We start from the raw sequence: 15,659 nt of genomic DNA, 5'->3' as shown, positions 1-15,659 counted from the left end.
GGTTTGACTGGGTCATTGCAGCATCTTGATTCTTCTCTTTTTCAGTCATTCTATTGTAGATAGGTCTGACTGGGATCATTGTCCTATTGCATGACCTAATTTTAGCAAAGATTTAATTCATGGTTGACTCAGTGACTGCAAGCTGCCCAGGTCCTAGACCTGGAAAGCAAACCCAAATCATCACCCCTCCACCACCATGCTTACAGTTGATATGAGGTGTTTGTGCTGATATTTGGTTTTCACCAAACATGGCGCTGTGTATTATGGCCAAGCATCTGCACTCCGGTCTATCCAAAGGACATTGTTCCAGCAGTCTTGTGATTTGTTGCAACTTTGCAAACCTAATCCATGCTGCCACGCTCATTTTAGAGAGAGGAGGCTTTCTCCTGACAACCCTTCCCAACAAGTCATCCTTGTTCAGTAATTGTACTGTCATGAACTTTAACATTTAACATGCTGACTGAGGCCTGTAGAGTGTGAGATGTAACTGTTGTGTATCTCTGAACGTTGCATGGTCTGATCTTGGAGCTAATTAGTTGAATGCTCCAGACCAGCAATCTGACAAAGTGTCTGTTTTTATAGCAGTGCTGACAGTTGGTGAAAATAATTTGATGACATGCAGCATGTCTAAGGCATGCTTAGTTTTTTCCCAGAAGTGCACAAAGTGGGATTGTATAAAGTTATGACCTTCTGCCAAGTTGCAGATTAGCTTAAGCTAACCTAAAGAAAAGCTAAATTAGCTAAATCACTACCCTGGATCTCTAAACACTGCCAAACGCCTCTGGTGATTGAGCTGATATAAAAAATTCACTGTATATAAGACACATAGCCCATGTGACGTCACCAATTTGTTAGCCACATCAGTCGTGAAGCCTCAAGCTAAGAGCAGTTTAGCTAAACCCAATGTAGCGTAACATATAATATTTGTATAAGTCTTCTAATCTTTGGTATTTCCCTTACTTAATTCACCTAATTTATCTGTCTCCAAGCCACAGCCATAATGGAAAGTCTGCCAGGTAACAAATAAGGCAACGCTAAAAATAAAACTCATTTCAATTTTGATTCAAGCTACTTATAGAATTGCTCTTCATATCATGCGGCAACCTAATTTTAAAACAGAGGGGACAAATAGACTGAGAGGGCAAAGAGAAATAAATAGACAAGTGAGGAGCCCGAGATTGGGGTCTATTAAATCACAGCTGCATTAGCAGCGGGCATTAGTCCCTCTGACCCTCTTCGTCTAATTCATATAAATGTTCTGCATGTCCTCTCTGCTTTCTCAAGCCACATATGTATTCTGCTCAGCTCGTGTCTGTGTGCAGCATGCACAGTCTTTCTTGCCGCCTGGCTTTCGCCTCCCTGTTCCTTGTTGCTGGCGAAGGATTCCTAATTTACACTAATATTGTCACTGCAAATAAAATGGTAGATGTCACACCTCAAAATAGCCCTCCTCCCAATGGCAAGAGGTGAAAACTGAATTCAGAGGCAGCATAATATGATAGCGGGGGGACAGCAAGTTGTTATTGATCCACTCAAGCATTTGTTCAATACGAGTCTGCTGACACATGGCAGATATGACCATCTGCCCACTCGGGGTTCTTGGCCACAGCTACATCGCCTCTTTGCAAGATTCGGAGAGGATGCCAGTCATCGTGTGTTACTGTATGAGGCTGAAATGTTTAAAAGCATCATGCATCACCGATTGTGTGATTGTGCTGTGTCCAGCATGATGCAATCAAATCATATCATACACATGCAAAACCAGAGACATAAAGACTTTTTTTTACTTCTTAGATTTTCCATTAGCAGTAAAGGCAAACTGTAATATGGCACGCAGGCTGTGCTTCTCCTTTGAGAGCATGTGTCAGAGGACAGTCCAGTTGAGTTATCTGGTGCTATCAAGCCTCTGCTTGCTGTCTTGTATAATGTTCTCCACAGGGAAATGCCCAGCTTCTGCCAAGTGTGGGCCATGTGTGAAAAAGCAATGATCCACCCACTGTCTGTCACTGCAAGAAGCTATAAGCTATAAGGCTGCTGCCCTGCATTTTACGATGTCTGAGTGAACAGTGCAGAAAACTGAGTGACTTGTACTCCCTGTTTTCTTCTTTTTTATCGAGAGTGAGTGAAATCCTTCCACCCACAGTAGCAAACACAGTTGGGAGGCTTAAATATTTCACCATTATTAGTTTTCTCTAACTACCCCAGTGAGGCAGGGAAATCTCTCTGCCTTTTCCAGAGCTGGCTCGGACCTCAGAGACAGACAAACCCGAGGAAGGTCGAGCCACTGCTTTAGCTGACTTCAGCTGCTAATATGGTCACCAGTTAATTTCACTATTTTCCCATTCTGTGTTAATTCTAATCATTCCTCAGTAATGTGTTGTTGTTTTTTTCTTTGTATCCAAATAAGCCCACTACAGTGTCCAAATGTGATTTCTCACCACATGATTCATAACGACAACAAAATACTGATACAGATCTGTCCAAATCTCATGGCGGTGTAAATGACCCTGCGCTGTTCATCATTCTGGGAGAGCCGTGCATCACGGAGCAGCCGCCGCCCCAAGACAGTTGGCCGGCTTCACCAAACAACACACTGAAAAGTTTTGTCTTGCAGGATTGTGGTGTGGAGGAAAATTGATTGCTCGCTTCAAACAGCCAAGTAACCCTGGGAAAATTGCACCTGCCACCTCTGTCAGTTTATAACCACCCTTTCGAGCAAAACACAATTCACCTGGCACCGCTCTTGCTCCTTTATAAGCCGTCTAATTTTACAGTCTTGCCATGCATTCTTCGTGCTCTTACGACAGGTTTTAGCTGATACAAACTTTGCAGCCGTGGTTCTCATAGTACGGGCAACTGGCCACCAGAGGTCCTCACTAAAATCTGATGTGCCCTCAAGGCTGACAAGGAAAGATTGCCCTGTTGTGGATTTCATTCACCTGCAGTTAGTGTGGTACAATGAAGCAGGGCAAACTAAACCTTCCTAACAAATACATCTTGCGTCTAGACGTATGATTTAGTCATAATGGATTACAAACACCATCGAGATGTTTTTATATGATGTATTTTTCCTGTGGAGCACTCAAGTGTATGTTGGATTCCTAAATAAGCCCTCAGTTATCAGAACTTTAAAGCCATTCCTAAAGATCCCCACTGTTATGCATTCAAGTCACGTGTGAAAGAAATATTCACTTTTTTTTTATTTTTATGTTTTTCTGCCACATTTTACAACTCACATCTCCTGCGCCAGACTGAAGATGGCAGTTAGTTGGCATGGAAACCGTTTTAGATGGGGCGCAGGTAGAATGAATGGCACCACTGGAGCTCCACTGTCCCAAACTAATCAGCTGTATTGTCTGTTGGTCTGCCAGCTCCTTCTCTTATCAGATAAAGTATAAGGGGGCCGCGCTGTGGAGCGTACCTGGTACTTTAACTTTAACTTTTTCCTTTTTTGTCCATCAGCCTGCTGAGATGCATTTCCTTGTTAGGGTCCATTGTGTCCATAAGACATGCTGTACCTGTCCTTACTGCAAAACAGCCTGGATGTTCAGTAACAGCAGCATAAAATGCCTTCTTCGAGGATTATTTTGATGAAGATTAATAATAGTTGCGGGATTTGCGTAACAGGGTTGCTAATAAAAGCTCAAGGTCATGGACTGGGCCAGTTTATGTCTTTATAACTGAGTGTTTGTGGTATACACCCACAGTTAATTCTGTAAATGCTGCCCACTTTGTTTTCATTATGTTGTCATTTCTCTTCCTCTTCCTATGTGCGTCGTCTGCACAGTTTAGCTTAGTTTTTTCCTGATGTGAGGAGATGCTGCTGTGCTGGTATAATGGAATGCCGTACTTTCTGTAATACCGCACTTACTATACAAAAACGCAGGCTTTTGGATATTTCACATCACAAACTCTTTTATTACTTAGTGTCCACCTGTGATTATGTAAATCTAATCAGCAAGACATGTGAAAATTATTAAGCAAATGCCTCTTTGAAGTGATATGTGTGATCTGCTTGACACCTGATGTTAGGAGTTAAAATGAAACAAAGACTTAGTGTTGCCGTACATTATCAGCCTGAAGTCAGAGGACAAATAAGAGGCAATATTGGTTTTGTAAAAACTTTATTGCCTGGTGACATATTTTTATTGTGTGTGTGTGTGTGTGGTGGTGGTGGTGGGGGGGGGGGGGGGGGGGGGGGGGGGGGGGGTTACAGTGATGTCACACCACAGTATTGGAGATCAGAGTACCTCTAATGAAATGATTTGCTTATATAGCCAATTAGCTGATTGTTGTAAAATAAATAAATAAATAAATATGAAAATGTCTCCTCTCAGTTTTTTTTTAAATCAATTTGGTCCAATCACTTCTGCAAAGCCTAAAGGCACAAGAGAAATAAATGGAAATCTGACAACAACTAACTGATTAATTGAGTGCTCGAGTCTTTCAGGTCTGGCGGTTGAAGAATGACCCTGACAGAAATACAGTAGTGTATAGGTGGTGCGTATGCTTGCTGTTCAGACAAAGGCAGCAGGCTCTAATATAGACAGGACTGTGGGAGGGCACTTCTTCACCCAGATGGAAAATATATATGCAAACAAAAATTCATTTGGTGTTTATAAAGGGCATTTCTACACCCGGGACAGAAACCCCTCGGAGAAGCCCCACTCTCAATTTTCCCCATGCACCGTGCCGCTGTGTACAGTGTATTGGACAGAAAAATACATCAAGTGATGGATTATTCCAGCAGTGTATTTTTCCTTCCTTTTTTTTGCAGGTGGAAAAATAACTGCTCTGAGTGTCGGGGAATGATGTATGCAAAGTGAAATGTCAGCAGAAGATGAATGAAACTGTAAAGCCCAAGAAACATGGAAGCCACAATAAATTAAAAACAAAAAAAGCATCATGACTTGCTCCCTTGGAAAATCTATCTGGTAGCTCATGCTTCTAAAACTGTGGGAAATCAATCTGGGATGAAGGAGAGCAAAAATACTGGAGGCTTAAAAAAAGAAGAGATATGGCTTGAAGAGCTTTATATTATCTTTTTGCATTGTGTAGCCATAGCCTAACCACTGCTTTTTAATTGGTCAGTCTATGTAAGAGTTCCCAAAACACAATAAAGTAAATTGTACACAATTTGCCCTGAGCTGCTGTAGATGTGTAACATTTTTGCCTTTTTTTTAACACCCTTACCAAAATAAACACAAAAGTGGGACAAAGTAGTAAATATGCTAAGCCCCTGGTGCAGGTGTGACAGGTAGAAGCTTCAAAGGTGTTTGAGAAGGAAGCAGCGCCATCTTGTGTCAGAAAATATCACAGCATGTATTTGTCTTTAAAGGTAGTGTTAAAGAAACATTTTATTCATATCATTTTCATTTCTTTTTTAAACGACTAGATTTAATATAATGCAGATACATTCAGAAAAAAATAATATTACTGATCATTTTTAGAATAAAGTCGAAATTTCGAGAAAAAAGTCGAAATGCGGCTGCTGTATACCCTCTACAAAATGCCTTGTTGTAGATGAGTTAGTGAAAAAAAAACTCATCAGCTGTCGTGTGATACAACATACATCCTCTTGTTACACGAAGGTGTGACCATTGATCGCATCTGTCCATTACCAGCCATTTCATTTTGTACAATTCATTCTTCTAGGCTTGTGTGTGCGTATGTCTGACCAGATGCAACTTTCTGCACCATCTTTTCAACTGTAATCTCCACATTTCGACTTTTTTTCTCTAAATAGATTTTCGACTATAATCTTGACATTTCGGCTTTATTCTCAAAATTGTGTTTTGTTTTGTTTTTTTTCTTAATGTGGCCCATCGTAAAAAATGGTCATGTCCACACACTGAACACTGCTTAGTACCGTTTTAAAAGCTGAAGCTCTAGCTTTATTTCTCGGCAATGTGAAAGATTTCTCTGATTGGTTCGATTTCAGAAATGGGTGGGACATAGCACAGCAATGACCAATGGAAGTTGATCTAACGCCAAAATACCAAAAAGTAAACAGACTTTGTTTTTATGTATCAGGTGCAACTCAGTTCGCCGAAGTGAAGGTGTTCCTGAGGCCGTGTAGTACTAGACACCCGTCTGGTTTTGAACAATACGAGGACTCTTCTCTGTACAGTCGCTTTGGTTGTGTTTTACATCCTGCTGTTACAGAGTGCGTTGCACTAGCTGGCGCGCTAAGTAGCCTCTAGCTTGTTTTGGCTGCTGTCTTTTATACGAAAGTAACATTAGCTAACAGCTCTGCCGCGGAGTGACAGCTAGCCGAAGGTAGGGAGATTTGTTTGTAATTTATATGCTTTCTAACAGTTCTTTGGTTTCATGTGTGGCATTTATCGGGCATTTAATGTGGTATAATTCTGTAATTTCACACTGACTGTGCAGTGCCATTTGCAAGCGAGCATTGTCACCCACACCGCCTGTTTAGCTTCTAGCTACATTTTTCTTCCTGTTTGCACCACATGTCGCTGTGCTGTTTGATTCCACTTTAGAAATAAAGTGAAGACAGCTTTGCGTGATGTATGTATCAGGCAGACAAACGCGATGAAGCCCGAGCGCCGCTGTGCTTTCATGGCTGAGGATGGAGCTCTGAGTCCAGTAGGGGGACGCGCCGGGTCATCGGGCCGCCTGCGCCGACAGTCCTACAGAAGTTCAGAGCATTTCTGCAGCCTGCTGGACGGCCTACTGTCTCTCAGACACAGTGGCACCTTGTTTGATGTTGTGCTGGTTGTGGAAGGTCGCCAAATACAAGCCCACCGTATAATACTGGCAGCCTCCTGTGATTATTTCAGGTAAAACTCACAGGAGTTATTTTTTCTTTTGCTTTGACTTCACTTTGCTGTTTTCTCTCTGTGCACACGACAGTACTGTATGCAATCTTTTGTGCCTGTGTCCACAGAGATCCAAAATTTTCATACAAGAGCATTCATATGCACGCCATTGACCGTCAAAATAGTCAGCCACCTCCAGGCTACTGAATGAATAAGTTGTTTCCTATAACACACACCACAACATATGCTAATGTGTTTACTAGCAAATCTGACCAGTTACTGTGGCACCCTCATGTCACAAGACAAAGCCTAGGCATCTTGCACAGTCCAGTTGAAACCAAATGTATCCTCAAGCTCAGCAACATTGTCATATGATCACTAGTGGTTTGCATATTTTCGGTTCTGCACCAGTCACATGATTTCTTGAACCTCAGTGCTTTGCCCTCAGAGGCCTTGAACTGCACCTGTGGTTTAGTCTTTCCCTGCATACTGTAGACACATCAAAACTTCTGTGCAGGTGATTTAACTGTTAAAAAAATTAAAGAGTTCCTTCTTAGTTATATAACTCTGGTTTGTTTTTATTATCGTCTAAAGCCTAAAACTTGAAAACATTTAGTGGTAATAAAACCAGGGTCACTTGTTCCTTTAAGTCCACTAGCTTACAAGGTCAGCATAGAGCTATTGTGCCTGGAATACAAATGTCACCACCAAATAATTTCAAGTGTGTTACTGTGAGCATAGTTACTGCACCTAACTTGTTGGTATTTGTTCCTGGCTATCTGTTCGTCATATCACAGTCAGTGTCTGAGCATAACTCACAGTGTTCTTATTCACTTGAGTTACTCCGTAACAGCCTGGAAATGTTAACAACAATGGAAACATTGCGGATGTCTGTGTGAAGCAGAGATAAAAAGATGGACTCGTCAACCCATCCTTCTATTCATTTTATTAACTGCTTATCCAATTCTGGAGCTGGAGCCTGTCCCAAATGTCATAGGGTGACAGGCAGGGTACGCCCTGGGTCGATGCCAGTCCGTCACAGGACTCCCACAAAGAGAAATAAACAACTAAACGTACATTCACACCTGGAGCTGGTTTAGATTAAATAGTTAATCTAACATGCATGTCCTTGGATTGTGGGAAGAAACCACAAATTCACATGGAGAACATACAGACCAAGCCAGCTGGCAGGTTCAAAGCAGGAACCTTCTTGCTGTGAAGAGACAGCGATGATTTGACTCACTCGCACTCGTTGTAGGGCAGCTGGTTCAGCCGATTGCAAAATTGCGCCTGATTTTAACAACACAATCAGGCCCAATGTTGCATCTGTGTTTTAATCTCTCCAAATGTTCCATCAGCTAGTTAAACCAGTCAGGTGAGATAGCTACAGTTTGTTTTAGGTCTGTGTTGAATTTTACTTTTACTTGCGATTTCTTTCCTACATTATGTCTCAAACTAAAACTGTAAGAGACACATTTTAGAGGTTTCACTGAAAACCTCAGCCTGCAGTTTGCATAAGCCAAGAGTCAATGCAACATTTTTGTCCTGAATGCTTGTTTGTAGTCAGTGCAGGACTGCAGAATATTTTCAGGGTAATGCATCGAGTCAGTAAACTCTCAGGCTCTGCTCTTGACAGGTAGCCCTCTAACCCCCTTACAGATAATGATTTTCCATTAAGCATTGTCATATTAAATTTCATTTCACTGGTAACCATGACCTAAAAACTGCGGATATAGAATAATCAGTTATATTAAAAACAATTTGCTGGCTTATCCTAAAATAAGGCTTTTTCTCCCTCTGCCGGCACAATTTTTGGTTTTTCTCCCATACATTTGAATTCAACGTTCTTTGAGTTGCTACGTCTCTCCCTTTTGATAGGGTGTGAGTCTTATCATTACTGGGCGACCAGGATGACCCAGCATAATACTTTATTACCCTTCTCCACTAGGGGGATGTTTGCAGGAGGCCTCCGGGAAACACAGCAAAAGGAGATTGCAATTCATGGAGTGTCCTACATGGCCATGAAGAAAATACTTGACTACATCTACACGTCAGAGATCGACTTAGACCCAGAGTGCGTGCAGGAAGTCCTGATAGCTGCCACACTTGTACAAGTAGGTTGTTGTTCCTACTTCTTTCTTATTTTGTTTTTTTTTTTAATTTTTTCAGCTAACCTGTGCAGCTTTTGTGTTTTCCAGCTCGAGAATGTCATAGGCTTCTGCTGTGATTTCCTTTTCTCTTGGATGGACGAGAACAACATTTTAGAGCTGTATCACCTGGCCGATCTCTACGCACTGCAACAGCTGAAGGCCAAGGTGCACTGCTTCATGCTCAGCAACATTCAGACGTTGTCCCGAACAGATGTGTACCGACAGCTGCCCCAGGATGAAGTGTTCAGGGCGCTGAGCAGCGACGAGCTCCAGGTGAACAGCGAGAATGAGGTGTACGAGGCAGCGCTTCACTATCATTACAGTCCCGAGCAGGTGGAAACTGACCAGGTGTATTTGCAGGTCAGTCCAAAGGTGTGTCTGCATTTATACCCATCTATCTAAATAAAGCACACATCTTAATTACACTCTATTAAAGTGTTGCATTTATGTTTCTGTCTCCCTCACCTAAAGGACAATCTCAAGATGCTCGACGCAGTGCGGTTTTGCCTGATTGAAAAGCACATGCTGCAGAGATTGCACAACAGACTGAAGCAGTGTCCACTGAAGGATTCTGTTTCAGCTGCACTGCGCTACCACGAACAGGAGCTCCTGCAGCCTGTCCTCCAGACTCCTCTCACCCAGCCGCGGTCCACTTTCCACTGCATACTGGGCTTCGGGGGAATGTTTAGTTCCAGCTCCCTCGCATACACCGATCACCTGTTTCAGGTGTTTCACCCAAGCTGGGGGGAGTGGAGGAGTCTCACTGCAGCTCACACTCCCCGGATGTCCAACCAGGGTATCGCCGTGCTCAACAACTTTGTTTATCTTATTGGCGGGGACATGAACACCAGTGGATTTCATGCAGAGACCCGCTGCTGGAGGTGAGAGCCTATCATACACCCTTTATGGTTCATTTTTGTGGTTAAGTTAGAGCTGCAGCTGATTAATCTCCTTAATCAGTTTATTACTGTTGAGTTTTTAAATTAAAAATACAGGAAGCAATCTTACAGGAGGCTCTGGACTTTCATTTGCATGATTTGATCCTCGAGACGATAAAAGGAGAGGAAGGAAGGAGTTTGAGGATCTTTGCCAGCAGATGGAGTTTGCCTAGTTGTCATGGAAATGTAGATTTTCCAAGTTACAGTTATTCATTATCTTAAAGAACTTTTTCTCCTTGTTTGTTTTTTAAATGATGTTCACAGTTTATATTTTGGCAACATCTGTTTAGGTACATCCACACCTCCAGCATTCACAATACTGTGGTGATTTGGGAGCTTTGAAAGTTGACCCAGCTGACCCAGCTGCAGAAATATCAGGGTGGGAGTTTTCTTCTGGACAAGCAGAAAATGACTTGTCGTAAAAACCACATTAGCTTGAAAAGCAGGTTCACACACCTTTTGTGATTTCATCCTTTTTTGCTCGACATCCTCCCATGTTTGATGCTCTCGGCTTGTCTCCATTATGTTGCCGCATGACTGCCTCATACTCAGGTGTTATTTTCAGTGACGCTTTCACATCATTGTGAGCCCGAGCAAAGAACTCTGGTCTTTCAGAGATGTTCTTTAAGTAAGAGAACCTGCTCTTCCTGTTTACCGGTCTGAGTGGTTAATATGATGTGCTTACACTGCTGTTCTGGTGAGGGAGATTATCTTTAGTAGTAGTTTGCCACAACAGCGACCAACATTAAACCCCACAAAGGGCTCAAGCATTAATTAGATGCAAATGGGGATACAGGTTTGATTCAAATAAATAAAGCCGAATATTCGTAATTTCTGAGCTTTAACACCAGTTGACAGGGCTGGTGGGAGGTGGAGAAGTGAAGTGGGGGGAAGAAAGTTGACTTCATGCTGAGACTTTGCACACAAACATCCACAACTAAAAATTATTTACTAATGTTGCCAGTGCCTTTTTATATGAATATTGGCAAATGAAGGAGTGAACTGAGTACAGGTTAGAGTAAAGGGGGATTGGCTCTTTGCTTTAAGATGGAAAAAAAACAACAAGACAAATTCCTATCTGCTGATGAGGATTGTGTGATTTATAAAAAGAGCTGCACAGAAGAGCTGCTAAATCCTTAAAGATTTTTAAAACAATATCAATAGAAACTAACGGTTCTGTTTTGTTTTAATAGAGTTTCCTCTTTGCTTCCAGATCAGCTCATCTTTCATATAAGTTTTTTCTTCACTGTTCTGAGACTCGTCTGCTCTTTCCAGATATGACCCCCGTCACAACAAGTGGCACACCATCCAGCCTCTGCAGCAGCAGCATGCCGACCACTGTGTTTGTGTGGTGGGCGGCCATATTTATGCCATCGGAGGGCGAGACTACAACCACGAGCTGGAGTCGGTGGAGCGTTATGACCCACACAAAGACACATGGGAATTTGTGTCTCCTCTAAAGAGAGAGGTATGGGAACCTGAAGGTGTGAAAGATTGAAAATGAAGAGTGCATATGATTCTTCTACTGTCCACATGATGGCGCTGCTTACTCACATTTGTGCTGAGACCTACATCCAGTGTAATACTAGTCTACCTTTTCAGGTGTATGCCCATGCTGGAGCAGTGGTGGATGGAAAAATTTATATAACGTGTGGGCGCCGAGGCGTGGCGTACCTCAGAGAGACTTGCTGTTTTGACCCAGCAGCCAATCGCTGGACAGGGTGCGCAGAGGGCCCGGTGGAGCGGGCGTGGCACGGCATGGCAGCCGTTAACGGCCGCATGTACGTTATCGGAGGAAGTAATGACGAGCGCGGATACAGGAGGGATGTCCTGAAGGTATGGTCATGAGTGATCGCAGCTGTTTATCGTTGGCTCTCTGCTTCTCATGCAGTTTAAAGTATTGCCTCTTTTTTAGCCTGCTCACCTGTTTTTTTTTCCTCCTATAACATGAATTTAAATTTGAAAATATTCCACGGCCTTTTCGAGACCGACATTATTTTGCATACTAATACAGGCCAGAAGCTTTGACTTCTCAAGCTAATTAAATTAATTTCTGTGCGAGCCAGAGCGGCATCTTTTGATGCTCTTCCTGCAGCACTTGTATGAAATAAAGAGTAATTTATTACTCCCTGTTGTTTTTTTTTGTTTTTTTTCTTCAATTTCAGGTAGCGTGCTTTAACCCCACAGCCAACTCTTGGTCTTTAATGTCCCCCCTCCCTGCTGGCCACGGAGAACCCGGCATAGCTGTGCTGGACAATCACATCTACGTCGTGGGAGGGCGTACGCACGACAAAGGCAACAGGATGAAATACGTTCACGTGTACAGCGCCGACAAAGACGAGTGGAAAAACGGCACGGAGTTTAAGGCGCACGTCTCCGGCCTGGCAGCCTGTGTGGCGCTCATGACCCCCGCTGTGATCGCCCAGGCCAGAAGCTGGGAGCAACGCACCAAGGCTTCATGGGAAGAAGTGGACATGGACAGCTCAGATGACTCAAGTGTGGACTGAAGCTGCCGTGTTAATCGGATTCCATCATCATCAAGGACCTCCTTGCGATCTCTTTCTGTCTTTTTTTTAATTAACTCAGCATGTTGAGTTTCGGATGTATTTAGTTTTTTTGGGGTGTCGCATGCATGTTGACAACTCGGAGTGCCTCTGAACCAAAGGTGTCATTCAGGACCTTTTTCTTATTTCTCTGATCTGACCTTAGGTACTCTTGCCCCGCCCGGGAATCTCTTCTCTGAACAAATGTTCACGCTGCTGTTTGTTACTGATCGCTCGTCATTATTTCCTTAAAACCACCAGTGTTTCTGCGACGCTTATCACAGAGAGCAAAGAACGCTTTCGAGATTAGTAGCTATGCAATAACATGGTACTTTGGAGTAAAGACACGTACGTGGGTTTTTCCTTTAAGACTGTGGGGCACCCAGTTATTACTTTGGGAGCAGTATTACTGTGTGGCTAAATAAACATAAAAGGGACACGTTGGTCAATGCTAGCAAGGACAAGTCTGTGGCGAGACTGCTGGAGAAACTCAAAACCCGACGATGAATCTCCAATGAAATCCACAACTACCAAAACAAGAGAGTAAAAACTATGACCAGGCATATCCTAGACCAGAGTGCGCTCTTCTGGTCTGACAACTTGAAGCTGAACGGGTCACAAAGCCACTTGGAGATTAGAGAAGTGACTTCTTCCTTATTTCTATTTTCTGCAATGCCACACACTGAAGTTGTATTCTGTAGTAATAACAGTTCCTGTTTCAAAAAAAAAAAAAAAAAAATACTATAAAAGCGGTTTTGCAAAAAAACCCCAAAACCAAGCACGTGTTTTATCTGTGAAAAGAATGGCAGGGGTCACACAGACTCAGCTCTCATTATTCCTCAGCTGGTTCTCTGCATTGTCAGTTCTCAACAATAAACATACAAGAAGTGAGTTTTTGTCTCCAGCCCCCAGACAGCTGCTCAGTGGAGCTATCATCTCTCCAAACCTCTGAATGATCGTTACGTTGTGCAAACGTCGTGCCTTGTTTTCTTTCTTTCATTCACTCTTAGCCTGAGTTTATATGTGATCCCCGTATGTCTGAACAGAGACGAGCCTTAGCTATCGTGCCTCTGATATCATAAATAATGAGTAATTCCAAATAATAATTTAATTTATTTATGTCTGTACCTGGATGGGGGGGGGGGTCTACAGATTGAAGTTGCCATTTATTTGTAAATGAAATGTGAAAATTAACCATTACTTTATTTTTGTGCATGTGTCCTTTCACTGATCCGCTCATCACTTGAGATAGTCTGTATCCTAATGATGGTTTGTTTCAGAATATTTGTGTTCACCGAATCACTGAACTGTGTGTGTGTGTGTGTGTGTGAGAGCGTGAGTGTGTGTTGCCTTAGTTCATTGCAAACTCTGTTTCACACTGGACTCAACCACTGTTAACTCTTCATTTGAACCCACGTAATTGTAAATGTACCCGTCTTTTCCACGTGATTTGTTGGAAACACTGTCAAACATATGCAAACAAGATAACTTTTTAAATTTGATTAAAATATATATACGTCCTGTTTTTGTCACGTCTGAATGTTATAGAGGGAAAAGTATTACATGGGTTTAAGAATGGACTGGATTTTTCAAGCACTGAGCTTGAAGCACCATTTAAATCGTCTTGGGGAACAAACGTCTACGGAACTGAAGCTGACTTCTAACAAATATTAGTTTTGTTGATTTTTTTTTTTATCATTTAGAAAAGAAGTATTTGGTGAAAAAGTTACAGGAAATTGTCAGGCGTGTAACTGAGAAGCAGATGTTTTCGCTTCGACAAATCTCTGACTTGAGTTTGTCTTCACTGCTCTTTTTTTTGTTTGTTTAATTTAAAGCCCATTTCATAAATCTAACGTCAGCTCCCAACAGTTGATTGTGCTCCTTGTTTGAACTGCTGCCTCCTGCCTTTTATTCCTCCCAGTCTCCACCAGTTCCTCTCCATTTGGCTCTGAACTCCATCAGCTTTATGAAGGCTGACTGCTACTTTCCTCTCTGAGGCTGTTTCATCTACATCTGTTACCCCCCACCAGCACTAAGTGTGTGTGCTCCCTCCCACGCACCCCCACACCCCTCTCTTTCACACTATTGTGCCAGCCCCCAGCAAGTAGTCTGGCAGGATCTGCTGACATCAGCGCTGGACATCCAGGATCTGTGTTTGTGTTTACGCATCAAATCTCTGTGTTCTAAAGCTATACTACCACCTCGGGGCCACTTAAGACGTACAGTCGCGCTTTTAACCGCGTCAGCGGCCGTTACAGAAGTCTGAGTGCGGGTCGATCTGGTGCTCTTTGCTGGACCATTATCAGAGCAATTAAAAGGCCCATATTAGCCAGTGATGTAGAGTTATGCAGATTAAACCCAGTGGAGTTGAGGATGTGTGAGCCGAGGGGATTTTGCTAAGTGCCCACTTGTATCCTCTACTTTCTCCTGCTCTGCAGGAGAGGAGGAAGTCAATTGAAATCAATAGAAAACAAAGAAAGTCACCTGTAGACGAAGATCTGGCCTGCAAAACATTGCTTTTCATTGTGTCGCAGACGATTTCCCTCCTAGACGTCTACAGTGGAGACCGGTCACGCTACACACAGTGACCCAGAGACATAGGGGGTTAGGGTTAGGGTGTCTTTATATCATGGAGCATAAAACAATGAGTTTATCATTTATGTTTGCACCAGTATCTAAGTAACCACTGTTTTTGCTTGATGTGCAAAGTCCTGCAAAAAGTTGTATTATGTATTTTGTGTCACAAAGTTTTTCATGCAGCTGCTGAACATTTGGCCTGCTTTGCACTTTCCCCATGAACTGTTCCCAGGTGTAATTTGTAATTTTTCACATGTATTCATTAATTTATAGTTTAATTACTCATAAAAGATTTTTATAAAGTAATAAAACTGACCATTGTTTTTCTCTTTTTCACTTATTTGATCTTGCATGTCTAAATTACATGTGAAGTCCAGACTTCCCTGCAGCCATCATTAACAGATAATTCTGCTGTGGATTTAACTGTATGAAACTTGAGGGTCTCATCAGTATGACACACATGAAAGATGGGATTTTACTGTTGTTAACATGTTATTACAACAGATTATGAGGCCATATTATGAACGGAGACCAGCTGTGACATCACCAGCTTTAAGCAATTAAAATTATGCACTGACAAATATTTTAGCACATGTTTTTGGCTGAGAACACAGGCTTCCTGCAGGTGTAGATGGCATGAAGACAAATGACTCTCGTGCATTCATCTGTGCA

General features: G+C 42.4%; 1 protein-coding gene across 3 annotated transcripts; it reads left to right on the top strand.

Annotated features, from left to right (window-relative positions):
- The first annotated feature begins 5,988 nt into the window (after positions 1 to 5,988).
- Positions 5,989 to 13,931, top strand: klhl22 (kelch-like family member 22). Of its 3 annotated transcripts, none has more exons than XM_005473066.4 (8): positions 5,989 to 6,279; positions 6,540 to 6,800; positions 8,728 to 8,893; positions 8,978 to 9,289; positions 9,401 to 9,810; positions 11,143 to 11,335; positions 11,470 to 11,703; positions 12,033 to 13,931. In XM_005473066.4, the coding sequence occupies exons 2-8, from the start codon at positions 6,553 to 6,555 to the stop codon at positions 12,372 to 12,374; spliced, it is 1,905 nt and encodes a 634-aa protein (XP_005473123.1). In that variant the 5' UTR covers positions 5,989 to 6,279; positions 6,540 to 6,552; the 3' UTR covers positions 12,375 to 13,931. The 3 variants fall into 3 exon arrangements, with proteins under 3 accessions (XP_005473123.1, XP_013127067.1, XP_013127066.1); XM_013271613.3 differs by having other exon boundaries at positions 6,501 to 6,800; positions 8,978 to 9,301; XM_013271612.3 differs by having other exon boundaries at positions 5,990 to 6,279; positions 8,978 to 9,301.
- Positions 13,932 to 15,659: the final 1,728 nt, after the last annotated feature.

Source organism: Oreochromis niloticus, linkage group LG12 (genome assembly GCF_001858045.2).
Source record: "Oreochromis niloticus isolate F11D_XX linkage group LG12, O_niloticus_UMD_NMBU, whole genome shotgun sequence".
Taxonomy (NCBI): domain Eukaryota; kingdom Metazoa; phylum Chordata; class Actinopteri; order Cichliformes; family Cichlidae; genus Oreochromis; species Oreochromis niloticus.
Note: the sequence above shows the minus strand (reverse complement) of the source record. Positions and strands in the feature narration are given on the sequence as shown.